Here is a 27,110-nt window from a genome sequence, read left to right on the forward strand (position 1 = left end):
GATTGTCATTACATGCCTTTTTTTCTTAAGTCTGACAGCCACTTTTCTGAGTCGCTTCCAGACCTTTTAAAGCAGGAAGCTGGCACAGTGGGTTTCATCTCTTATTACACTTCTCTCAGCTTCTGAGATGGGACCCAGTTTATTAGGGATTTACAGATGTGCAACCCTGGGTATGTTTAAGGGAGTAAACCATGATGATCCAGCTTCTATCAGTTAGAACCAGGTTTTATTGGAGCCCCAGTTAACAAACTGACATTGGAAAACAATAATTCTGATAAATGATCATTTATCTATGAGTTAAAAAGTGGTGTAAAAGCAAAAGCAATTGCTAGTACTAACCTCTCAAAGGTAATGATTTTTCATGTTTGTTTGTTTTTTTTCCTGCAACATATATCAGCCAGTTTTAATCATTTGCATTCATCCAGTTTAAATCATATTAATATATTTGCTTTTGTCTCATCTTTGTCATTTGTACAGTAATCATGTTTCAACATTCAGTCTTTTTGTGCATGTGCACTAAATGCATCTTTAGGATCGCAGTATTTAAGTTTGCTGAACTCATGGCATTTGCAATAAGCTAAGATATATGATCTGCTCCAGTGTCACAATATTGTCTTTTTTTTTTAAAGGGTTGTAATTGACTCATTGCTCAGGGTACTTTAATACTGTTGAATGATGGTAACTACTCAACAAAACAACAACAAAAACAAGTAATATTTGGTTATTGAGGAGATTGGGAAGTCATGTATTATTCATTCCCTCTGTGTAGGCTAATCACATAGGCATTTTTTAGGTTGAGGAAAAAGTTGTTGCGTTCTGAAATCTGGATGGTTTAACACAGCATATTTTAGGAAGATATTGTATCCACATATTTCCCTATAGCAAAGACAAAAGTGACCAATACATTTTTACAAGAGTTGTGCCTCTTACAAAGCCAGTGATAAGGTAGACAGTCAAGATCATGAGTCAAAATCCAAGTAATGTAGAGGGCCACTTGGTTGCACTGTAACAGTGAAGCAGTGGCCTCCTCTGGGTATTCATGAGATAGTTCTCAGCACTATTGTGATCTTAGATTATGCACCTGTTTAATTTATTATGTTTCCTTTAAAGCAGACTGTTAGGTACCCTCTTTAAAATAATGTTGACTTTAACTTGACATGCTCTAAGTGGTTTTAAAGCGGCAGCCTGGGGGATACGCTGCTAAATATTTCAGGACAAACTCATTACTGTAAATGGGCCTGTGTTAGCCTAGCTGGGTTAGACAGGCAGCAACAAGAGAGATTGGACAGTGATGTGTGTGTGTGTGTGTGTGTGTGTGTGTGTGTGTGTGTGTGTGTGGGAGAGAGAGAGAGAGAGACAGAGACAGAGGGAGAGTGTGTTTCCTATCCTGGTCTAATAGCTGTGGATTTGATGTCTCGAGCAGGCAGCATTTCATTGCTTGGCCCTGTTGTCCCTGTTGCAATGCTGCGAAACACACAGGGGCTCCTCCAACATCTGCTTTCTAAAGAGCTAATGACAAGACAATGGAGACTGGATGATTTAAAGTATAGTACTAATGAGGCCCTGTGTGATGCCTGGTGAATCCTAACACACACACACACACACACACATGCACCTACATGTACACACTCACACTTAAGATAACAGATGACATTATGGCAGAACAGGAGGTAGACACCCAGCAGACATAAAGTGAGGACATTCAGACCCTCTGTCCATCTGTCTGTCTATCCTTTTAGCACCTGAAAGGAAGCACGGTACTGTAGCACAAACACCCAAAGAAACTATTCAAATTCACACACATACACACACTATCTTGCTCAGTCTATATAATTACAATGTTGAGTTCCTAATCCGTGGATTGAAAATCCTTTTCTCTTTTAGCAGTGACTGGGCATAGACCCCCCTCTCAGTCAGTGGCGCAGAGGGAGCGTGATGATGAGGGGAAGCAGTAAGAGAGAAGAAGAGAGAGAGAAATAATAAAGGACAAGCTTAACTGGTGAGGCTGTCAGCAGAGGAAAATAATATTTGTCCAGCTGGACAGGCCTCCCTTTGTGCAGGCTAAATGAATGTTGAGCTTCCTGTCTACTCTGTCAGGGAGAGTGGCATAGACTGTATGCAGCAGCGAAGACGCAGAGTGGAGTGCAGGGAGCTGTTTGGAGTTTGACAGGGATTATTAAAATCAGAGCAGATGACGAGGACGGGGCGAGAGGCGGAGTGTGAGAAAGCCAAATTGACACAGACACTCTCCATTACCTTCCACTTGACTCGTGCTGATGACAATGTTGATATGAGACCCAGCAGTGCGGCACTGCCGTGGGATTGGCTGTTAGCATGAGCATTAAGCACCACAGGGTGGAGGTGGGGAGGGGGGGGTGGCCCCGCAGTTCTAGGAGAGACCATAGGAGATGAGTTGTTTATTTAAAGCCTTGACTGAAGAGCATCTCACTTCATTGTTTATTTATTTGTTCTTTTTTTCCTCTGTTAACTTACTGTAGTGTCAGTAGGTGGAAATGGTTAGAGGCTCAGGCAATGCATTTTGATCAGGAGCCCTCCAACTGCAAATGATTTTTCTGAGAAAAAAGGGAGGGGGGCTGTTTCTTGTTGATAACAGACTTCCCCTTGTTTCAGGTGTTTCAGGTGAAATTGATTTGAGCCTCTTAATAAGACTTCTGTTTGAGGAAATTTCAAATTAGATCACATGAGAGTCGGTGCTGGTTGTACAGAATGTGTGCGCCGCTTCTCAAACAGCTGCATTGATACAACACTCTAGATCATGCGGTTGATTGATGTCAATCTACACTGCTGATTCAATCCTGACACCGGTGAAGCCTTGTGCCTTATTTTGTTTTATGAACTGGTATAGATCTTTTTCTTTTTTTACATAACCTGTCCTATGGGACAGTTTATCAAGCAGAATCATAGTCTGAATGTTTTGTCGACTTCCTATAGGCCCTTTTGTTAGTCTTTTAAAATTTTATTTATTTATTTACTAAGATTATTATCAGAGTGAGTATGATGCCAGAGCGGACAGGGGGTAAAGGCCAGCTTGTTGAAAGACAGGAGAAGAAGGCGGAGGAATAGAAAGAGAAAAGGGACAGAAAGAAAGCGGGGTGTGTACACTGGTAAACATATAATGTGGTGATAAAGAACGCTTTCCCTATCTTACAGAGCACTATGGAGTGGCCAGAGGATTTTGCTGAAGACCATGCCTTTGTGGAGCTGCTGGTTCCAGGTGTTTCCAGTGATCTGGACTTTGAACAGCTTATGAAAGACACGGAGGAGAAGCTCAATCTCAATGCCAACAGGTGAGTCAGAGTCGCAGAGGGCTAGACTTGATATAGTTTCCTGATCTTTATCACCGCAAACGTATGTTGTGAATTTCACATCATTCAGACACTTTACACCCTTTTTTGTCACCCCAGATAATAATAACAGTGACATTTTAAGTTGGTTTATATGTGATGGATTATTTTCTGTGAAGCGTTCCTTTTTTTTCTGTGGATGTCAGGTGAAGTGCAGGAAACCCAGTGCTATATAGTGGTCAGACTATTATTACAATAAAAAAGCACCACAGTAAAGTATTTTTTGTGAAGTTTTGATTGATAACAGTACTTCAGACATTGGATATTTTTCACATATAGTCATGTGAAAAACAAAGTTTTCACAAGGCTCTATACATTTGTGTGACAAAATACTACAACAGTATGAATTCGGTAACTAGCGGCAAGTGCCACTAGTTATGGGTGTGGGATAAGGTGTTACTAATTTTATAAAAGCCAAAGTTTTCTAAGGTATGTGTTAAAACAATGCCACAGTCTTCCTAGAACTCAATGTCCCCACAAATTGCCGTGGTCAAACGTTGTAATGCTCAGAAGAACTATAAAGAACCCAAAGCTACATCTCAGACTCAACTGTCCTCAGTTAGCATGTTTAATGTTAAAGTTCATTTTACTACAATAAAAAAAAAAAACCTAACAAGTATGACCTCGTTTGGATAGATCACCTAGAGAAAGACTCTTCTCTCTAAAAAGAACATGCTAGCACACCTTTGGTTGCAAAGTTGCATCTGAACAAACCGCAAGACTTCTGGAGCAATGGCCTTTGATATAACACAGTGCCACGTTTGGAAGAAAACCCCAACAGAGCATGTCAGAACAAACACATCATGCCAACTGGCTTGTTTTGCAGTCACGTCTGGGCACCTTGCAGTCATTGAGTCAACAGTGAATTTCCCTGTATACCAAAATATTCTTGAGTCACATTTGAGGCCATCTGTCTGACCGCTAACGCTTGGCCCAAATTGAGTCGTGCAACAGGACAATGGTCCCAAGCACACCAGCAAGTCTTCTACAGAATGGCTGAAAAACAAAAAAATCAAGGTGTTGAAGTGGCCCAAGCCCAGACCTCAACCTGACTCGAACACTGTTATGAATGAAAGCAACGCTGTAAAGGAATGTGGGCCTAAATGACTGAAAATGACACAAAAGGATTACTTGAAGTCAACGCTGCTCAAGTTGGTTTTATAAGCTACTGAACTATAAGGTGTACTTACTTTTTCAGAGGATTATATGCAGAAGTTGATCTCTCAAATCTCTAATGTTCAGTTATTAATGACTGCCTCTTACTTAAGGTGGGATTGTTTATTTTCTGATTGCATGCATGTTGGCTGCACAGATAAGAAAGCAGCAGTGGAGACTCAAACAGGTTATGGGCACAACTCAACATGACATGGCTTATGACAGTGTTTCCTATGATGGAGTTTTTTTCTTCATCTTATTACGCTCTGACTTGCCTGTTTCATATTTTTACTACACATTTTACACAGTTTAATACTTGAAGGCTGGATGGTAAAAGGATTCAGTGGCTGCGAGCTAATGCAGAAATCTTTGCCTCTAAAATACCTCCCATTAAAAGATCACAGTTGTGTGCGTGTTTGTGTCTGTGCTTGTCTGTGTGTGCTGGTTGCAACAAAATCAGATTTTGTGGTTATATACACAGATGTATAACGCAGCATCTGTTGCAAGATTGGTAAACAGTGGCAGCCGTGTGGAGGAGTAAAATGACAGATTATCAGTGTGGCTGTGTGTTCTCGAATCTTAAATACAGTAATTAAATCCACACTCTGATTACAACTGTGAAACTAAAGTAAATAATTCACACAACAGAACAGGAAAAAAACGAGAGCTGATAATGATTGTCTTATTACTTTGTAGTCGGGAATTAAATCTGACCAAGATGCACCACTGTATTGTAACTTGCTTTCTGATTCAGTTTTAATTAGACACTCTAATAACACATGTAAATGTGGTTTGTGACTACTGGATGTGATGTCTTTGTCAACTTAAATGATATAGTTTCTAACATTTTAATTCTGTCTCTGTTCATTATTGACGTGATTATTGTATTAAGGGACACCTTTCAAAGTTTATATCTTCTGCAAAAATTCAGGTTTGTTTTATAAATTCTTCTTAATTATACAGTAAGAGCAGTCTGGTCATCATGTATGGCAGAAATGCATTCCCAGATTGTTTTTTTCTTCTATGCACTGAGGCCTGAAATATAGGCATCAGTCATTTATCCGTATAGTTAGGGAGTACAAGTAGATTGTTAAAAAGTGAGACACAGGGAAGAGAAAAATAAGAGAAATCTATATTTCAGGTCTTTTATCGTTTGTGGTGTTGTGAGGCTGAGGGCAGATGATGAAGGACAGGCTAAATGTAGCAAGTGAACAAAGCCTCACTCTGGCACCATTAGTGTCTGGGACTCATCCCTTCTTCACTCTCTCTCGCTGTCTCCCTCCCCTTTTCTCTTTTTCTTTCCTTCCTCCTTCTAAATGGGAACATAATAATTGAAGATTCCACATCTTGAAACGAAAACCCTTGGGTAGGTAATTCAAGGCTTATTACTGAGGGCCGGGCCATTTTTCTGCTTTCTAAGCATTAAAGGGTTATTTTGTGTTCCTGCAGATGGGAGAGGGATAACCATTATGAGAACAAAGCGTCCAGATAATGGAGAATGGGGCTAAAAATAAGGCAATCCTCCTCTCGCCGTGGGGGACCACTGGTCAGTATCTCTGGAAGACTGCAGCCAACTTCCTCCGAGACTACTCGTTTTCTGTCGGGACGCATCCAAGCGAATAAAATCTCGCAAGGCCTCTAGTTTGCCTTTAACCTGGGTGGGCTGCAGACATATACACACCTACACATACACCCAAAGCTCACTCACCTGCTGCCTAATTGATCTATCAGTGTCTGAGACAAATTGCGGAAGTGGAGGAAAGGAAAATTGGGAGGCAGAGGAAACAGAGCTGCCTTCACCCTTGAAGGACTTCAGCCCATGTATGGGTCAGAATGACTGGCTTGTTCCCAGTTCTCAGATGTCAGAGATTTGCCTAAGAGCTGCTGTTTAATTGAAGGAGAGTAAGATAGGCTGACAACAGAGCTGGCTCCCCCAAATTGAAATGCTGTAATCCATTAGTTTTCATCAGATGGGACAGTGCAGGGGTGGGTGTGTGTTGCCGGATGGAGCAGGCCACCAGGAAAAGACCTCTAATGAAGTGTCAGCACAAGCACTGAGACTCCAGACAGGCCTCCAGTTTCACACGGGCAAGGCAAATGACTCTCACTAATCGCTTGCCAATCTTGATCAGGGTAGAGTATCAATACTTTTACATTTAATTCTTGGTGTGTGTGTGTGATTTTCAATACGTGTGCATACCAAAGGAACTGAAAACGTGCCACAGTAGAATATCGTGCAACGTTCCTATTCAGTGAACAAAAATACTAGTCCTCAAAGTATGTGGTTGATTTTGTGTTTAGCTCTGTGTGACACGTGTGTTAAGTTAGTATATCACCTATATCAGTTCTCCAGTATCATGGGTAGGCTGTGTGTCTTGGGGGATGACGGCTGAAAACACTAAGTGGGCAACAGACTGGGCCAAGACGGGATTCGTTTTCAGCCTGTTCATTCAAGCTCATTCACTCCTTTTCCCCTTACAGAATAGGCCCCTTTGATGGGGGAGATATTTAGTTCTCAGGCGGCTGGTTTGGCACTGACTGGAGCTGAGGCTTATTTGAAAGGGATCTTCCTGCCCCCGTTGTCTCCATCCCCCACCTCCTGTAGGCGAACGGAGGGGAGCGGAGCACGACAGACAGACGGCCCCACAGCAGCCCACCCACACTAAATTAATTCTGACAAGAAACTTAAGATAACGTCAAAGCGCTGACTAATCGCAGGATTGGGTTTCTGTAAGTCACGGAGCTGTGAAATGTGCCATCATATCTAATAAAAGACCTCCAGTTGCTCCCTTTCTCTCTCAGCGTTGGTGAAGGTTGGGGGGTGGCGGGTGTTGACTATCTCCCTGAACTAGACTGAAAAACAATTCAATTTCACTTCAGCAGTAACAGTGCAAGTGTGTGTGTCTGTGTGTGTGTGTGTGTTTGTCAGTTAGGGTAAGATGATTGACATATTTGTCAAGAGGCCTAAAGAATTCTTTCCTCCTAGTTTCCTCTGCCTCCTTTCTCATTCTCAGGGTCTTTTGTTGAGTTCTGCTCTGGCGTTTTTGCCATTAAGGTTCGTCCATTGTTGTCTTTACACAGATGGTTGAGTGGTTTTATTTTCTGTGACTTCTCTGTTTTCTACCCATTTCTGCCTTCCTCTTCTCTCATACTCTTTCTGTCTCTTTCCTCACCGTCCAAGCTGCCGGCAGTGGAAGTCATCAGGTTTGGAGCTAATCCTGCCAAGTTGATTAGGCTGCAGGTAGCATTCACACCAGCGGCCAAAAGGTCATCACATTGTAGAAAGCTGGATGGACTTCTTGACACAGACCATCCACATTGACTTTATAACTTAGAGCACAAGGCCTTAAGGAGGGGTAATTGAAAGGCGAAAGTAAAGAAAAAAAAATTAGGAAAGTAAGAATGTTGAGGGGAGAGAAAAGAAAAAGTAGAAATGGAGAGAGAAAAAGGCTATGGAGTCAAGCCTTGAAAATGTACCCGGAGAGCAGGTGTATTTGCTGTAGCTATTAGAGCATGCTTTTCTTGGGTGAAGGCAAGAGTGAGGTGATGAAGAGTGGAACTGGGGAAAAACCTGAAGCCTAAGAGCAATCCCCCCCCCCCTTGTCTCAGTCTATGGCCTTATATTGGTCAAACATGTCTGTCAATCGCACTGATATATACTGCATGTGTATAGCAAGAACAAGTCCAAGGCTATCTAAGTAGATGCAATACTTAACTTTGCTGCAAAACTGAGTAACAAGAGAAAAAGTTCAGTCTACTTACATTTTTGTGTTACATGAACTGGAGAGTTGGTGAACAGTGAGCTACAGATGGACAGCCATTTGAAACCTTCTGTCTATGTTGAAGTCCTGATGGGGAGCCCTGAATGAACATCCATGTTTATGACTTACCATAAACACACATACAATGCTCTCTGAAGCCATTTAATCTACAGCAACTGTTCCGAGAGTTATTTAAAACAGAGAAAAGTAAAGGGTTGTTATTTGGAGTCCACTGTATCCAGAACTGCTGCTTATCAGGAACTCACTGCTATATTTTCCCTTGAGAAAGAAAAGCCAGAGGTCTCACACAAACAAACCAGCATTTCAGCACTCCATTGTGTTGTTTAAAGTGATGTATACTAATTTTACACACAGCGCCGTCGGCAGTTCTGAGTTTTGCTCGGACCTTGCTGAAGCTGTGTTTTACAACCAGTGAGCTTTGGGCAAATGTAGTGAAGATTTGCAGCACTCACAATCTGTCACAAGGCAATGTTTTTCCTATGGAGTAAGCGTACCCAGAAAGGCAGAAATAGAAAATCACACACAGAGACACATGGTAAGGGGAAAGACTTTGACAGTTCTACATATGTGTAGCAAGTATTTTCTGGTATCAAATCTCTATAAACACACAAAAACGGCACTTTATAATCAGGGTTTCTGTCAGTGGGCACATTGGTGTCAAGAGAATAAAGTGAGATGCATCATCTGGCCTGCCTAAAGACGAAAAGAATGCGAGAGGAAGGTAGTTAACGAGAGCGAGAACAGTATCATCAGGCAGCTTTCAATCTACAGGATGGCAGTTTGTAACAGTCTATAACATTTTATCCCCTTGCGTTTTTCCCCTCTGAAACGAAAATGTGTCAGATTGAACGGTTATTTAATGTGTTGCCATTGTAAGACATCTGGATGTGTTCACGGCCCAGGAGCGGGCAGGAGGCACTTTATAGTCCCCGGTAGGGGATGAGCTGAGCTGTCTGATGGGGAAATTGCACTTTGGCTTTGTGTCATGTATACTAACACACATACAAGCATATGTGCACATGTCTGAGAGACAGAAGTATAGGTGTGCAAAAAATATATATATTTTTTATCTGTTAAGTACTTGTTTCACTTTTGAACACTTAGCATATAACATGCCATTTTATGGCATGGGAAGTACTAGATCACATAGTCATGCATTTCAAATTTACCTCTCAAAAGTCCCGAAGCAATTACATTGACACCAAAAAGATATGCCATTATTTAATCATCAGCACTGTGATTCATACTTTTTTTCTTTATATGAATTTCTTACTTGATTTTTTTTCGTCATCTGGATTTCCAGATGATTTGTTCAAGCTCTACTATCACTATATGCACTACTACATACATTCACAAAGCCTTGAGCACAAGCTCAACTATGAATACACAATCAAAAATGAACACAATAGTGGCATTCACAACAGCATACATGCTTAATTATGCAGGTGCGTAGTTGTGCACACACACATGCACACACATGCATCCACTGTCTTACATACCCAGATATATATGCATTGATTTGCATGGAAATGACTAAACATGTCGAGCCCAAAGATGTCATTTCTAATCCGTCACATTAAAGAGGAAACTGAATAGCTGATGCCGTCTGTTAAAATCAAAAGAGCGGTGTGTGTGTGTGTGTGTGTTTGTCTGTGTGTGTGTGTTTGTCTGTGTATGTGTGTGTGTCAAGGGAACAAGTAAGACATGAGATTGCAAGAACTGTGTGCCTCAGATGCCTGCCAATGTCTGTAATGCCACTTCACACCAGATGCTTAGCACACACTTGCACACTGATATATCGATGTCTGTGTTCATTACTGTTGATGCTTCTGTATGTGTCTTCTCACAGCAGAGACACTGAATAGGAGTGAGGGAGAGCCAAATGTGACGTGCTGTGTAGGTCCGTGTGTATTTTTATCACCGAGTCTTTTTGTTTGTATCACTGCTGCGTTGACATATTTCATGCATTGTTCCCGTGTGTTTATGGTGTAGCACCAGCTTTTCAGTATGGTTCAATGATTGTGTTGTGTTTAAATGTCTCAAAAGTCACCTGTGAAATTGAAGGCGCCTTCCCAGATGATCTTGACTGTAACATTTTGTCCAGCCACAAATTTGAGGCAAAATTGAATTTATAAGGTTGGATTTTTAAAAATCTATTTCATTTCTTTCTGTTTTGCTGGTTAAAATCTATTTTCCATCCAGTGTCTTAAATTTAAGGCTACTTTGGTATGGGTTTTATTCTTGTACTTGGAACCTCTGTATGGTTTTATAGTCCTTAGCTCTCTGATTTCTGTAATATATCTTTTTTTGTGTTCAGCATTGAACAGCAGCTGAAGGAACTCCAGGCTAAAATAGGAGACTCCCGCACAGCAGAGCGTCCACTGAGTCCCACAGAGTGGCTGCAGTGGTTCTCCCTCAAAACACAACAGAGTGTGAGGCCTGTTACCCAAGGACATCAAGAGCTTATGGACTTCTTCAGAGCTCTGGTAATGCATCAAAATCCTAATGACGTTATTATCGTCATCATCATCTCCAGCTATTCTCTGTAAACATTTCACCAACAATCTGTAACAAATAATTTCTCTCTAAAATGAGAAAGCTGGATGTCTGATAACTTATCGTGATCATAATCATTTCATCGTTTGTGATCTCAAATCCCACTTAACTCCGGTGTTTTTCTGTTATGAAACATCTAGTTATCTGGTGAGCTGCAGCTTTGTTTATGAATAAGCGGTTAAGATTAGAAGACACTCATACTGCACTGCGCTGTGTCTTCAGGTATTTTTCCTCTTTCTCTTGTGAAATTAATATCTTAAATGATCTGTTCCTTTCAGCAACAGTACCTGAGATCTGAAGAAGAGTCGAAAGAAGAGGTGACGCTTCAGCTACTGCTGAATCTGTCGTCCCAGTGCGGTATTTGCTTCCCCTGTAACCACTCTTCTTCATCCCCACTTTCGTCTCTTCATTCTCAACTGACTGCCTCCTCCATCCAGCTGCTACATACAGTCAGAGAAGACGCTTCATTAGAGGTAATGCACCATTTATTATCCATTTCGCTGTTTCCATACAGACTAATTTAATGTCTTATGGGCTGATGAATTTCACGTGTAATTCAGCTGACTTGTACTGTTGGGTTTTCTTTTTTGGGAGGGTTCTAATCTTTTAATTTTTAATCTTTACTTAAGATCCAGGAGGTGTGGGATGATGTGCGACTCCAACTCAGACGCTACCTGATGGACCGACTGTTTTCCCGTAGTCCAGATCTTCCTGGACCTCGACAAACAACCGATCTGTCCATCCTTGAACGGGTTCAGTGTCTGCAGCAGATGTTCTTTCTTTATCCCGAGTCAGAGGTGCTGCAACTTTACCAGGTGCACTAAAATAAGAAACGATTTCCGTTTTTCAGTTCATATAAATTCCAGATGAGTAGAGGGTGTTCACTTTACATGCATGTTAAAGGCACTGCTAATCTTACACAGGCATAATATTTTGTTTTTGTGTATCCAGGGCCTAAAACGGCAATACGTGCTGGGTATTCTGCACTCCACCCTGTCCGCCAGTCAAATCGGTGAGACTGGTTTTGACAGGCTGGCTATGGGTTTCTGCAGCATGGTGCCGATTCTGAGTCAAGCCCTCAAAGAGGAGCTCCACGTCCTTTCAGCACTAGCAGAACCACAAACGATCCTTGGTTTTATTAATGAAGCCTACCTCAATACAGTGGCCACAGAGTTTGCCTCCCTGATGGAGAGAGAATGTGAGACAGCTCACAGAGACAACACTGCCCCGAGCGTCAAGACAAAAAAATATTCAGTCAGATCCCGGGCAACTGTAGGTAAGCATATATTTTTTTCTAAATGTTTTACATTCATTTATTCTTTGTCCTCTTTCTGTCGGTAGCAGAGTACATTTAGTTTATTTAGCCTTGTTGCTGTTTCTTTCACTTCTGCCTTCTTTCCACCTGCTTCTCATTGTAACCCAGCAGAGGTGATTCTCTCTCTTGCTCCTCTCCGTTTTTGCTCTCCAGTGGTAGTGTGTAGTGATCTGAGCTAGAACCAAGGCCTCTGTAAGTGGCTGTCAATAACTGCTGTTCCCATTATAAGTGCTTTCTTTTTACTGCACTGTTTTCTGTGTTTGCGTTCTTTGCTGCCTGCCAACAGGATAAAGAGAGCCTTACTTCCAGGGCAAATATACTTTTAAACACTATTTACTCATATTGCATTTATGACAGCAGTAAGCCCTGATCTCGGAATAGTTAAGGCTTGGTCAAGGTGTGTTTAACCACTTTAATCTTTTGAACCTAAGAGAATATATGCAGTGTCACATTTGCAAAGCGCTTGATGACAGTTAAGTTAAGAGCAGAATAAGAGCAGAGTTTAACATTCTCTCGATCTTTTTACACATGCCTAGGTATTTTAAAGAGAAAAGAAACCTCAAGAAGTATTTTTAATAATTGCTTCTAATATAAAATGTGTCACTTTGTTGGACAAAGGAGTAGTATTATACACAAAGACCAGAGAAGGGCAGGCCTTCGCTCCCCGTGTCACCCTCTGATACTTATCCCCTCCTTCAGCGTTCTCTTTGTTTTCTTCATCTTGGCCTATTTACAGCTCGCTGATGGCAAACATTCACAATAAAAACAAGTGTGCGAGCCATTGTTTACTTTCCACAAAAAATGGTGCACATGTCAGCTTCCCTGTGGAACAGGGGGAGAAGTACTTTTGCATCTGCGATTCTTCGACAAACACACCACCAGCTTTGCTCCCCCCCCCATCTCTCTCTTTCCATCTCCCTCTTTGGTTTTTACTTTCCCTCTCCTTAAACGTGAGATGAGAGGAGGCAGCCAGGATAATTGGCCATGCGTCAGTTGGGCTGTTTGATCACGTAACGCTGTGGAGGCTACACACCTACGTGCCGCTCAACAAACCGTCAAATGTAGCACCGGAGGCAGAACATGGCTCCAAAGGGAGCGAGGGACCCGTGCTGTGTAATGATGGTAAAATGGAGCAGTTTTGCCTGTGCTGGCTTTACTTATGCGTTTGTGTGTGTGTGTTCAACTATCAGCTGCAAGAGAGCTTTGAGGGCTACAACTGGGATTACATTTTCCTGTTGTTCATTTTTTAAGTCGTCCCCCCACTACAAAAAAAAAAAAAAAAGCTCAGGAAACCACATATCCTCTATCCAAATGCCCATGGCTTAAACATTAACACATAATCTGCTTTCACACTTTACCGTCTATACTGTATGCTACACCCATAATTGTCAAGACAATTATGACAGCAGTAAAAAAAAAAGGCATTCTATTTTCATAGGCATCCAATGACTCCTTAGATCTCTCCCTCTTCCCCTGCTGTGTTATTGTTTATTTCTGAAGAAGAGGCAGGCGGTAGGTATATTTTGATAAGAGCCATGCCTGGGAGAATCTGCGGACTCCCAGGGGAGTAGCGCTGTCTGTAGCATCAGCCACTGTCAAACCACTGAACCATTTAACAACGTTCACAGCGAGATCTGCCTCCTCTTTTAACCCCACCGACTCAAAGGCAGACTTTGACATTGTACCTAGACAGATTTAAAGGGTCTGAGCACCTCCACCTCACTGCTTTTCCTTTACTTCGTCTATTCCATGTCCATTTTCTCACCCTTTTTCTTCTCCCATTTTCCTCCTAGTTTTCCAGGTGTAATGGGGTGAACAGTGGGACTGGGGCAAGTGCGAGACAGGTTGGTTGGTCAGGAACAATACGGGCTTTAGACCTTACTAACACACCTCACTGAGTCTGTAGGGAAGTAGTTGGGCCACGTTTAGGTGTGTGTGTGTGTGTGTGTGTGTGTGTGAGTAATTTTGCCAAAACAAGGCAAGTAATGTCTTTTAAATATTTTCCTTTTTTATGGTATGGTTACATTTGGCAACCATTATCTACAGTTTTGATACTTTAAAAGCATTTTTCTGGGCTTTTAATGATATGATTTCCCAAAGTAAAAGTTGGATTGCAAATGCAGACATTTACAGTTATACAGTTGCCACACTGTAATAGCTAAAAATTGCAACTGAAAAACTGGCAGGGTTACCAAAAATGTTTGCTTTTGTGCAATATATTTTCACCTGTTGCTTTTAATTTTTACGTGTATGTGTGTCAACATGTGTTCTTACAAACTCTGTTTTCAGTGACCTTTCTGGGTTGTTTCTGATGTGTGTGGGAGCACACTAATTTCAGGCCTACTTTAAAAAAAACATTATCAAGAGTCATTTAATACCTCCTTTTTAAAAATGCATCATTAACTTTCCATATATGGCATCAGTAATTTACATACGTATGCATAGGAGGTCCATGTTTTTGTAGGACATCAAAAGCATTCATTCTAACTTTGCCGCATGCACACTCACAATTTTCTTCCCTAACAATCGACCACTGGGGTGAAGTCGAGGTTGTGAATTTCTGTTCAAACACTCTGCAACCCCATTCCGATAACACTGATTTAAATTCCACTTCCACTAATTTCCCCATATGACTACGTTGGCACCTCCCTATAGATAAAAAAGGATTGAGTTAGAACATGTATAGCAAGCACATTCACCATCACTGCAACCCCCCCTCGTCACCCTTTCTGGCTCTTTGAACTCTTTCTTAGAGAAAGCACAGCAGCCTATTCAGCAGGGAGAGAGGTTCTGTAGTGACTCGAGATAGCTAGGCTGAGGCTAAGACTGGCATTGGAGGTGCTTGTGGGGATTGAGGCTACTTGGGAATGGCGTTTGTTAATATTTAATAAAAGCAGCTCCTCACTAGATCATATCTCTGCCTGAGTTTATATACACTGTCAGCCTGGGACGTGCACACACATGCCTCCATGTAATTATGGGCTAGGTAGAGGGGTTTGTGTGTGTCACTGAGTACACGTGTGCACATGTCTTTGTGTGATGCTTGGAGTTTATGGATGCTGTTGTTTTTTTCTTCTTTTTTTTGTCGCTTTGTGTTTTTTTTTTTTAATGCTCTCTTACTATCCTTGCACATGATGAGAAGCCCTTGGTTAAGAAAGTTACCAAACAGTGCAAGTGGTTGTTTACTAATCTTAATGAGAAGATCAGGGTCTTTACTCTGTGGTTGTGTTTATGTGTGTGTCTGTCATCTTCTTCATCTTCTCTAAATCATGGCTCCAGTGAAATGGCAGAAAAGAATATGTTTCATGGCCCTTGAGAATGTGTAATATGCGTGCCATTTATTTTTTTTCCCCATTTCCTCAGAGTGGCCACAATGGCTTTTGTGTATCACTCTTGAACAGCTCAAGGATATGAACATTTTCCTGGCACCTTCTATTGAGAAAGCACAGACAAAAATGGCTGGCTTATTGAGAGCAGCCAGCGCTTCGTGATGAAGAGTCAGTGTGATTCGCTGAGGGCTTGAAAACAATGATGCGAACAAGGGCACTAAACAAGTGGGATTTAATGAAATGCTCCCATCAGGACAATACATTCTTTCGTGTTCTTCATCCAGCCCTCTCGGTTCAAGTATGCAGAGGGAGCCAGAGAAATCTTAACCCCCATCTCACTGTCACTGCAGTGCTCACCACAAAGAGAGCCAGAAACAAAATAAGACACACGGAAAGGACACAAAAATACATTCAAATCGAAAGAAAAACTAAGTTTGCGTCTTTGTAACCACAAAAAACACCACCTCCACCGTCACAACTACACATTCTTCTTTGCAGAGCAACTTAATTGAGATATCAAACATTGCTACTTTCTCTTTATGTGAAGTGCCCAGTGGCCCCTGCTGTGCCCTGGTTGGACAGCACCCATGGAAAGGGCCACAAGAGATCACAGTGTATGCGTGTGTTTGTGTGTGTGTGTTCATGTTCGTGCTTGTGTCAGAGTATATATTGGTAAATCACGGCAGGAGGCCTCCCATAATAAGGCTGTCTGGGTGAGCAGTGGGCCGCAACTGACGAAGAGGACCCCAGCTGTCACAGGGCCTAGCAGCCGGTCCACAGTGACTTCATACTCTCCTTCTACCCAAATACACACTGAAAGGTGCACAGACGTACCCCAAGGCACCCATATGACCCTGCTTGACACCCTGTGAGATGAGCACACTAGGAGGCACGGGTACACAGAAAACACAAGCAGGAAGAGAAAGTATAGCATGGCAATAGCTCCATGTTAACAGTGAAGTGGAGCACTAACAGACTGGTGCAGCTATACACCTATGACCACTGCAGGAAAAACTAACAAGGGAGTGTGCCAAGTCAGGTGTAGTCAGTGCTTTACTTCTACTGTTTGTTCTGCCTTTAGAAGGACAATATGTGTTAACTGTGTGTTCAGGAACTGTAAACTGGGAAATGTTAACGGGTTACCACAAAGGTTAATACAGGTATATAAAGGATTTTGATGCTACAAAGAACAGTGCTACAAAAACAAATCATGAGTCATCATTTGTACACGGAACAAAAGAAAATGTTTGCATGTTGCTTAATTCATTGCCTTTGAATGCATTGAATGTGGAGTGAAATGTTGATCTGTTCTGATAACAGCGGTTAAAATACCTGTCCTTTTTATCTCAACATCAGAGTTAGAGGATTCACGTAGACAAGGCTCTTGAATCATATCCCTGTTTTTATTCAGGTGACTTTCAGGATATTAATAAAAAGAAATAAAAAATAGCCTCATTGAACCAGAGGACATCTGTCTAATTTAGTAGTATTCATTTTATGAACTATGTAAAGCACTTTGATTTTCCAATATGTAAGATGTACTAAAATTGCCTTGTCTTCTAAAATTACCTTTTCCTTATCTGGCTAGATTTAATGAAACCACATGTTTACATCACCTGTAGAGGGTGTTGTACGACACAGGCATCTGCACAAACACGGAAAAGTTGCCTTCACATATTGCAATGACAGGATAAGAGCCTATAGTCCAGTTGGACAGCGTGGCATCGCATAGGCAGACCACCCCCAGACGGTCGGATTTACTACAGAGAGACAGAGCAAAAGAAAGAAGAGGAATAGAGGGACAGGAGGATGAAAAAGGAAGGGAATGCTGTGCTGGAGAGAAATTAAATCAGTGGCTAAATTATTGCATGATTGCCCATTCCCCAAAGACTTGGGCATCATTTGGTAGAAAGTGTCTAATAATTGGTTTTCGGCCATGTCAGACACATGCAATTCCCCCTACTAATGGCTCTGTTAGGAAGAACTGGGCCTCCTGGGTCAGAGAAGGACAGAAAATAGCCAGGCGGCAAAAAAGCCACCTACACCCTCATCCTTTTTTTTTTCTTCTCCCTCAGATAAATGAGGGAATGAGAGAGAAAGAGAAAGATGCAGAGAAGGGGCGAGATGACAAGAAGGAGAGAATGTGTATGTGAGCAAAGAGGAAATGAAGTGGCAATAAGTGCAGCCAAAGGGGAAATGCTCTTCACCGTGAGTTTAATACATCAGACTGGGGATTTGGCAGCCCGCCACACAGCAATTGTTTACCTTTTTGCTCACTGGCTGCATCTGTTCTGTTTTGTAAACGGCACTAAACTATTCGCCCGTAAACACCGGAATCAATAACAACTGCTAAGGGAATTCCCTTATCCCGCCCCTCCCTCTCTTTCCCTCCCTCTCTTCCCCATGTTTTCATCCCTAACCACCACCCCTTTTCCTTCCCCTAGATCTCCTCCTCTCTCCCTTCTCTCTCTGTTCTCTGCCAGTCATGAGCAGTGTTTGTGTGCACACGTGTGTGCGTATGTGAGAGAGCGAGCGCGAGAGAGGACTGTGGAGATGGTGGAACCCACAGAGAAAAGTAGAAGAATGATGGCTTGCCAAAAATACCTGCTCTGTTTTTTTTCCTCCCCCTTTTGTGTTACATTGTTGTCATTATTAAAAGATACAAACTAAAAACTGGCCACTGTAGACCTGCGGTGTTTGATTTTTCCTGGACATTTTTTTTAACAATGGCACTGTTTTCCGCATGAAACATAAAGATGAATAACGCGCTACTTGCCTTGAGGGCTTTTTGATAAGACGCCAACTGCTTTAATGGTTATCACAGAATATGGCTTAACGTTTGTCTTTTTGTTTATAAGAGCATCCTCACTCATAAGCTCCGTCCATAATGTTATATGGAAGGAGCTGTTATACTGTATAAACATATAATTTTTGCCCTGCTTTCAACAGCGGCTCCTCCTTTATTGATTCTCACTACATTGACCTTTGGTTGAACTCTTCTGGCTGCTAGTGCCCTTCCTCATTCTGCTCTATAAGACATGCCATGTACTATGCTATATGACACACCTGGGTGCTTTTAAGCACACCCTCTCCATCAAGTGGCTATGGGAGCCTTCATTTGGCCTCACTGTTGTGACAAAGGTATAATGAGGTTTAGATGGCTATGTACTAGACTGCTATGGCTATAGGGCTATTTGGCTAGGGAGACGACTATAAATACCTATATAAGCTGCGCTGCAGACCCCAATGAAAGGCTGAGGCACAGCATTGCTGAACATCAAGGTCATGCATGCGACTATTTAGGGTGTGACTTAGTGAGCAAGTGGAGCTGTCAAAGGGTCACAGGTTGAGGGAATGAACAGAATGAATGGTAAAGAGGAGAAAGAAGCTCTGGAAAAGGTGATACTTAGGATGAAGTGGGGGTTAATGGTTGTTGTATGCCACAGAGAAGAGGTTAAAATGGGGCAACAGGGCGGGGTTATGGTGGCAGCTTTTTAGTAGAGATGCACCAACTGGGAATTTAATCACCCAAATTAACCAGTGTTACTGTTACTCTCAATTATACTATCAATTTTATTTATTTTGTTTTTGAGGTTGTTGATCCCTGTTTTTGTGCAAGCAAAACAGAGAAGTCAGTATAGATATAGAAAAATAGTATAGATAGTATATAGCTATTTCATGCCGAGCATAAATTCACACATGGATCGTAGATTTATGTACCACAAAATAAACCCTCTTTAAAAATGGATACAGTTTTGAGAGTTTTCAGACAGACAGACACACGGATAATGCACAGATATAGATATTCAATAATTAAGAAGACACGCTAATGGCAATGTGACTATCAGCCACAGCTGATGTTTGGCTGATAAATTAATGCATCCCTACTTTTTAGATAATCTGGTGCAGTAACTATGTGGTTATATCAACAACATTTCTTGGCTTGTCCGGTTGATTGTTTACTCTTGAGTTGTTGACAGCTTTAGCTCTTGATTTGCTGGTGACTTCAGAAATAGACAAGATTGGTGGTGCGTGCGTGAATGTGCAAGCTGGAGAACGAGACAGGCACATGGGTGTCAGCCAGGTCACGCGTGTACACATGCAGCATGATGTAGTCTCTCTAGCACAGACTCCCACTGGACCCCATTACAGAGGAGCTGCTAAGCTGCAGACCCATGCAGCTTAATTACACACACATCCACGCGCTCACACATATACATGAACGTAAGCAAACACACCAAATTACACATCTGTTCACTTGCGATTTCACACAGCCGCGCGCACACACACACACACACACACACACACACACACACACACACACACACACACACACACACGCACGCACATAAATATATGTATAGACGTAGACTTGCAAAAACAAACAAACTTGAGGTCAGAATTTTTATTCCGTGGTGGCCATAGAAATCTGGTTGGTGTGTGACAATTGTCTTGCAGGACTGACATGTGCAAATGTGCATACGAGCGCCTCCTGCAAATCAAGTTATTCATAATGACCTGCGTTACATGCTCGTAAACAAGTGTGCGCACACCCAACAGATACAAAAACACACAAAACCTCATCGACTCTCATTTATTAACACTCATATAAACATACACAAGTGCCCACACACAGCACACTGAGTCAAACCTCATGCATGATTAAACCAGGCATCCTTGGGGACAATGTGTTTTCATATTGTCAGATTTTGTTTAACAATATGGCAAAATTTCATTAGGATTCAGAGGCAATAATGTTACAATTATTGGAAAAGGACCCCCCTCTTCTTTCCGTCTCAACGCTCAATCATCTCCAAGCTTTCAGAGTCAAGGCTAATACTGAGCTCTTCCATTCCCAAATGCCTTTGCAGTGGAGGAGCTCATTTAAGCGGACACACAAAAGTATTTGTGCATGTGTCTGGGAGTATGGCAACGCATCTCCTAGCCGCCCATTCTCCAGCTTAATGCGGAACATCCCCTGGGTGATGGCTTTGGCAGCCTCCAAAATGGGAAATCCATATTTGCCAAGGGGGTCATCGGCGGGTTAGGGGGAGAAAAGTTTTGTGCTGAGAGAGAGGGATGTGCATGTGTGACTTCTCAGGGAGCAAAGTTTTGCATATTTTTTTCGCTGCCTCTTTGTTTGTGCCGTGTTTTGGGAAAACATGAATGGGTCGATATTTATAAGAGGTGTTGTGCGAGGCAAGACTTGTGGAGGGTGGTGTTTTCCGATGAGTGCATGTAGGCGGGGAGGTTGGGTTGAAAACCTATTTTCATGAAAATGTTTATTCCTTTACTGAACTGTAAACTGTAGTGCATCTCTTTACTAGTCATGCATTCCTAAGCATGCACACTGTTTATTTGATCTCTTCTCTCCTTTCCCCCTTGACAGCACCACTGGAGCTTCCCACGAAAAGTCGGAGCTTTAGTTTGACCTCCCACCAGTTGAGGGCGTTAACCCAGCTGGCTTGCACCCTGCTGGGATTTGAGAGCGATGTGAAGGAGCTGGTCACTAACACGATCTTCATTGACTGTACAGGAGATACTCCTCCTATAAAAGGTAATCAATTACTCCAAAATGCACACATGTATCTATCTATAAATGAGAGACAAAAGTAAAAAAAAAAAAAAAGAACTCTTGACCTGAACTGTGAGGGGATTTGGTGCTGGAACAGTTTATGTCTACTTGTCTCCACAGTATGGAGGGTCACAGCAAATCAAAACAATGATCACATTTGGTCTCTCCCAAGATAACAGTGCTTCAATTCATAGGGCATGAGTTGTCAGTCAGGGGTTTAATAAGCATTAAAGCATAATGTAAGTATGACTGAACACCTACAGTATGGGGGATTTTGGATTATGAACTGACTTTTTAGACAGTGTCTCCTTCACCATCATCAAAACCTATTATTAAAGTGCTTTGATACAACAGAATTGATATGTAAATGCCAATCCATTTCCATTTTCACTAAACTCTTCATATCATCTGACTAAGACACTTTGTTAGTTTTTGTTGATTTTTTTTTTTTTGTATCTTTGAAAATTATTATTGCTCTTGTGTGTTCTTGTTAAAACAAATATTTATCAGCCAATCACATGACAGCAACTCAGTGCATATAAGGCATGTGACCTCCTGAAATTCATTATGAGCGTCAGAATGGGGGAAAAAGCCGATTTAAGTGACTTGGAATGGTTGTTGGAGCCAGGCAGGATGGTCCAAGTACTTCAGAAACTGCCGCTTAGTACTATCTAAACAGCCTACCTCAGTATTGTTGCTGACCATGTCCATCCGTTTATCTTCTGACGGCTACTTCCAGAAGAATAATGCACCAAGTGATGTTTTGACAAAGCTCAATTAATCTCAAACATTTTTCTTGAACGTAATAATGAGTTGACTATGGCCAAATGGCCTCCACAGTCACCTGTGGGATATCGTGGAACAGGAGATTTGCATCATGAATTTTCAGCCAAGAAGTCTGCAACAATCGTGTGATGCTATCAGTCAATGTGGACCAGCGGCGAAGGAGGAGGAATGTTTCCAGGTCCCTTATAAATCTGTGCAACGTAGAATTAAGGAATATTAAGGCAAAAGAAGGGTTAGGCATCTGGTACTAGCAAAGTGTACCTAATTAAGTGTCTGGTGAGTGTACAAGATTATGTACCTAAAAATAACAAGGACAACATAATTCATTGTAATACCTTTAAATTCACTGAATTTACAGAAAACTGACATACATATATGAAATAAATACACACACACACACACACTGTTACTTGTTCTTTCCAAAAGTCTCGAGTTGTGTCTGAAGAAATGTGTTATTTTAGTTGGGAATTATCTGGGGTGTTATATAAGCCTTTAGTATCCCTTTCCTCTCTCCCCTTTGAACTGCTGCTGCGGAAATGTTAAATGAAAGCTTTTGGTGCATGGAGTAATTTCCATAAAGGTTACATTTACAAAAACAAGACTTGCAGAAAGGCTCAATTTACAGAGAGGTAAACAGCCTTTAAAGGGCAGTTATCCAAATCATTAATTCCAGGCAATCAAACAGCTTAATTACCAGAAATTCATCAGATGGGCTTAAAGGTCAAAAAGTGATGCGCTTGCTGCTTCCTTCTTCTTCCATTGCATGCGGTCTTGTTCAGCTAAATTGCCTCGCCTGGGGTCTTACTCTTCGCCTTCTGATTAGGAAACTGTGGCCTTGATGTTCAGGCTTTTTAATTGCAACCCTAACCCAACATCCTGTACGCTTGTCTTCACGTCAGCCCCTCCTACACTCCCCCTTCTTCCCACACAGGCTCCCTTCATGGAATTACCCCATTTATGGCTCATACTATCTGGGTTCAAATCAAATTTAAACCCCAAATTTAGACTTTTAAAGCAAATGCCAGTGGCAATTTTTTTCTATTCCATTTGAGGCATGTGCATTTATACTTCTCATGTTGGCCAAAAGGGAAATAACAGTATGATTAATATAGACGTAGTCATTCTAAATAATCCATAGACTAAGACATTAGATAGAAAAGATATTACAGATTATCACGATTCATTTTCAAACCCGGATTTTTCTGGAGTTTCATTGTCATTGTTATTAACTTTTAAGTTTGACTGAGCTGTTTCCTAGTCACACTGTAAATAAATCTCTTTAAATTTATCACAAACTTTATCGTTTTTTTTAGGCATCTTGAAAAAGAGCAAAAAGGATTCAGACAACACAACTGAGAGCAAGAAATCCACCACAGAAACAACAAAGGTACCACTTTTACGTGTTTCTTTATCGTTGCAACTATTTCATATCATGCAGGCATATTAACATTTTTTTAGGATTGCAAACAAGCAGTATATTTTATAGCAGTGAAATGAACAGGTAAACTATTCCCTTCACCATTCAGACATTAATTGGCTGTTGGCTCATTTCCTGTTTGCCAGGCAAAGGTTCTGGAGTTCAACTGGAGGTCAGCGTTCAAGGGACTAGTCCCTCACATGGAGCATTGCGTAAAGGTGGTGCTGGATAATGTCTGTGCTAAGAATCTACAACAAGAAGAGGAATTGCATTCTTCTGGACATATCTCTGTCTCCCTGAGCCTGATTACTAGACCCACCTTCAACACTGCCAGCAACACACATCTCAGAGAAGACACCTTCTCCTCCTACTCGGAGACAGAGACTCCCAGAATGATAGCCAAGGTACTCTTGCACATAATGTAGAGTAAACTGATGTTTAATTCTAATTTGATTTAAGTACATTTGCTTCAGGGCAGTCCTTAAGTAGCTCTAGTTATTAGTATGTAGTTATCCAACGATTCTTGTCACACAAGCTGTGCTGGAGGAATGTTTGGTTTTACTATAGATCAAATTAGCCCACTAATACAGTGCAGGGCCTTAATCAAGCAAAAGTAGAATTTCTCCTGTGGTTACTCCTGTTGTCCTTAAGAATAATTAAAAAAAATAGAGGTGCAGACAGGCTGGAATTTAACTTCCAAATTCTCCTATTGTTAAATACCCCCATTACTCTCATCATAGAGATAGATTCCTCTTATTAACCTTTCCTTATATCAAGTCTTTTCTATCATTCAGTACCAAAAAGCACTAATTCAGAACCTTATTCTGTCTCCTTCAGTCAATTATTTTGTGTACTAGATGTGTAAAACTCAGCTGTTGTCAAATGTGCAAAAATGGAAGACACACATGAGTCTAATGCGTAGGTTAATTCTATGAACAATATCTGTACAGGGCCCTCATTGTCGTGCAGTCTTGTGTGCTAGTTCCTTTTGCCATACACAGTGGACTCACTGTCCTCTTCACCCAGAACAATGCAAGTCTACAAACAATACCTAGACCCAGGGAGAATAATGTTTTTTTGTTACCCTAGCAGAAAGCTCTCTGTGCAAAAGAGAGCCCCAATGATTTGGGCATGACACCTTGAAAAGTTTGAAAAAAGTCATCAGTATTACCAGAGTTCTCTAAAGACAAAAAACAAACAAGCAAAAAAAAAACATTTAACCACTATGTAGGTTAGATGGGATGTAGAGAAAGGTGTGGAAAGTGGAGGGTATATGGTGCACTAATGATCTAGGGATGTATTATGAAGGCAAAGAGGCTTGGTTAGTGAACAGAATAAAGCAGGATAGGCAGAAGGGGTGAGAGAGGGCCTGAGAAATGGCAGGGAGAGGTGAAGCAGAAACCAGAGATTGACTTTTCTCCAAAGGTAAGGCCGGTGTTTAATGTGAAACAAGGTTTAGAATTTAACTCTCTACAAAAGGATCCCAGTGTGGCCAGCCGCACACACACTGTCACTATGCTGTTTTTTTTTCTTTTTCTTTTTTTCACTTTGGCTTTTCTTCATTTTCTCTGCAGTTTTAAATTTTTCCGAACAACTTTTCAGGGAGTTCTACCTGAAACTTTCTCCAACTCACATTCATCTTCCTCTCAACTACCCACCACTCTCCTCTACACTGAGCACTATTCAGACTCTTATCATTACTGCCTCACCTCTCTTCCCTCCTCCCACTCTCTCCTCCCCTAACCCTTTTACACTGACAGTATTTGTGGCTCTCACTGCTAACGAGTGTCAGAATTTGTCTGTACTCAGGACCTGTACAGCGTATTTATGTGTAGGTCAACGCTTCAAAGATGAGAGTCTTTCAGCCCAAAGGTTATACATGCATGCATTTGAATTCAATAACACTGAGCTAAAAAGATATTCAAGACAAATACATATATATATGTGTGTGTGTGTGGGGGGGGGGTATATGTGCTTATACACATACTCTATCTGTTTGCTTGAATATGCTTGAACATGCTCTAGTGTCTGAGAAGAGCAAATTTACTTTTTACAAGACAAAATCTTGAAAATTGCCGGTAGAAAGGCATTATGATGGATCAATATTTCTCACATTTATATTCATTTGTTCATACCTCAGTCCTCGCTTTTTTATCTGAACCCACTTTCCACTGTCTATATTACCATAAATATGCAGGTTGCAATGATACTGTTCATCCATCACAGTACTTGATGATGTACTTTTATTATTGGCAGGTAGATGAATTACAAACAGCCTGCTTTCAACAGCTGTAACTCACCCTCCTGTCAGAACCTGGGATTGAACTCTCCTTGTTTTACTAGACCCTTCTAACCTTCATGCCAGCTTTCTATTATAGCAGCAGAAGTGCCTTTTCTGTATTCAAACTTTAGCGAAGCCCTCACCTGCGTGTTCATTTCTTCAGTTGTCTGTCTACTCCACATTCTGCACACACATAAACAGGGCTCGCTAGCACTTTATAAAATCTCTTTCACCTTGCTGCAATAGTCCTGGTGGGATCACGCTCTTTGATCTTAGCTAGTTAGGGTTTCAGACTGACTTCAACTGGCTTCAGTATGTGAGTGTTTATATGTGTGCGAATACTGTATTTGTATGCTTCTTCAGGATCTTTCCATCATGCTCCTTTTTTCTCCTATCAAAGCTAAGTTCCTAATGACAACATTCAGTCCTGTATTAACTTAATTGTCCAAGCGGTCATTGTTTGCGGGCCCCACTGAAAGAAAATTGTTTGAAGAGATTGTGAGATTGTCAGCTGCAGACACACCGTGAGCTGTAACAGAAATAGAAATGCTGAACTTCTCAGTCCTCTCCGACAGCTAGTCAAGTAATCCTGTGACTGTAGAAGCAAGTGATTCACACTATGACTGACTGTTTGATTAAACTGCAATAGTCTTCTGAGTGTTGTTTTCTTTCTTCATTGTGACCTAAATAAATAGATCCAGGAGATATGGGCCTTATTCTATGTTTTAAGGCTTTTTGCTGATCCACCTGACTCATAACTCAAGCATATGCATATTTTAGGTCTATACATTTGGATTCACAAATACAGTTGTGTGAGAAGTTTTCACAGGACTCTTTGCAGTAATGTAAAAAATGGACATTTGATTAATTTATCATCAGCAAATGTGAGCGATTCCATAAAAGCATAAGTTTTGCTGGTTTGATTCATTCAATGTCAAGAAGGAAAGATATCGACAATGATCTTAGAGAAGCAGTTCTTTCTGCCCATCAATCTGGGAAGGGTTATAAGGTCATTTCCAAACAATTTGAAGCCCATCATTCTGCAGCGAGAAAAACTATTCACAAGTGGAAAACATTCAAGACAGTTGCCAGGATCTTCCCAGGTGTGGAACTCCCAGCAAATTCACCCCAAGGTCAGACTGTGCAATGCTCAGAGAAACTGCAAAAAAATCTCAAGAGCTACATCTCATGTTAAATGTTAAAGTTCAAGAAAGTGCACTAAGAAAAAAACTGAAGGAGTTTTTCTTGTTTGGAAGCGCTACCAGGAGAAAGCATCTTTTCTCTGAAAAGAAGTGGCGCGACATCTTAAGTAAAATGTAAAGTTGCATTTGAACAAACCACAGCACTCCTGGAACAATGATAGACAAGACCAAGATGACTGACCATAATGCACAGTACTACATTTAGTAAAAACTATGTACAACATATGAGCACAAACTTCTTGTACCATGTGTCATACATAATGGTGGAGGTGTAATACCTTGGGCTTGTTTTGCAGCCACAGGACCTGGACACAATGTAATCATTGGTATACGTAGGACTTCATGGT

The 27,110-nt window shown here is 41.3% G+C and overlaps 1 protein-coding gene across 9 annotated transcripts in view; it reads left to right on the plus strand.

Annotated features, from left to right (window-relative positions):
• kiaa0825 (KIAA0825 ortholog) overlaps positions 1 to 27,110 on the plus strand; it is a 118,402-nt gene that overhangs the window by 2,795 nt on the left and 88,497 nt on the right. For 7 of the 9 annotated variants that reach the window (XR_003213198.1, XM_019365884.2, XM_019365891.2 and 4 more), the window contains exons 2-9: positions 3,172 to 3,308; positions 10,620 to 10,788; positions 11,137 to 11,331; positions 11,488 to 11,673; positions 11,810 to 12,134; positions 20,892 to 21,059; positions 23,177 to 23,250; positions 23,427 to 23,684. Coding sequence is in view for 8 of the 9 variants with exons in the window: in XM_019365884.2 (XP_019221429.1) it covers positions 3,178 to 3,308; positions 10,620 to 10,788; positions 11,137 to 11,331; positions 11,488 to 11,673; positions 11,810 to 12,134; positions 20,892 to 21,059; positions 23,177 to 23,250; positions 23,427 to 23,684 (1,506 nt within the window). In the remaining variant the exon portion in view is untranslated. Of the gene's footprint in view, positions 1 to 1,884; positions 2,000 to 2,097; positions 2,220 to 3,171; positions 3,309 to 10,619; positions 10,789 to 11,136; positions 11,332 to 11,487; positions 11,674 to 11,809; positions 12,135 to 20,891; positions 21,060 to 23,176; positions 23,251 to 23,426; positions 23,685 to 27,110 lie in introns of all 9 variants that reach the window. The other 2 variants (XM_019365885.2, XM_019365889.2) reach the window with 2 other exon arrangements.

This window comes from Oreochromis niloticus, linkage group LG12, assembly GCF_001858045.2.
Source record: "Oreochromis niloticus isolate F11D_XX linkage group LG12, O_niloticus_UMD_NMBU, whole genome shotgun sequence".
NCBI lineage: Eukaryota > Metazoa > Chordata > Actinopteri > Cichliformes > Cichlidae > Oreochromis > Oreochromis niloticus.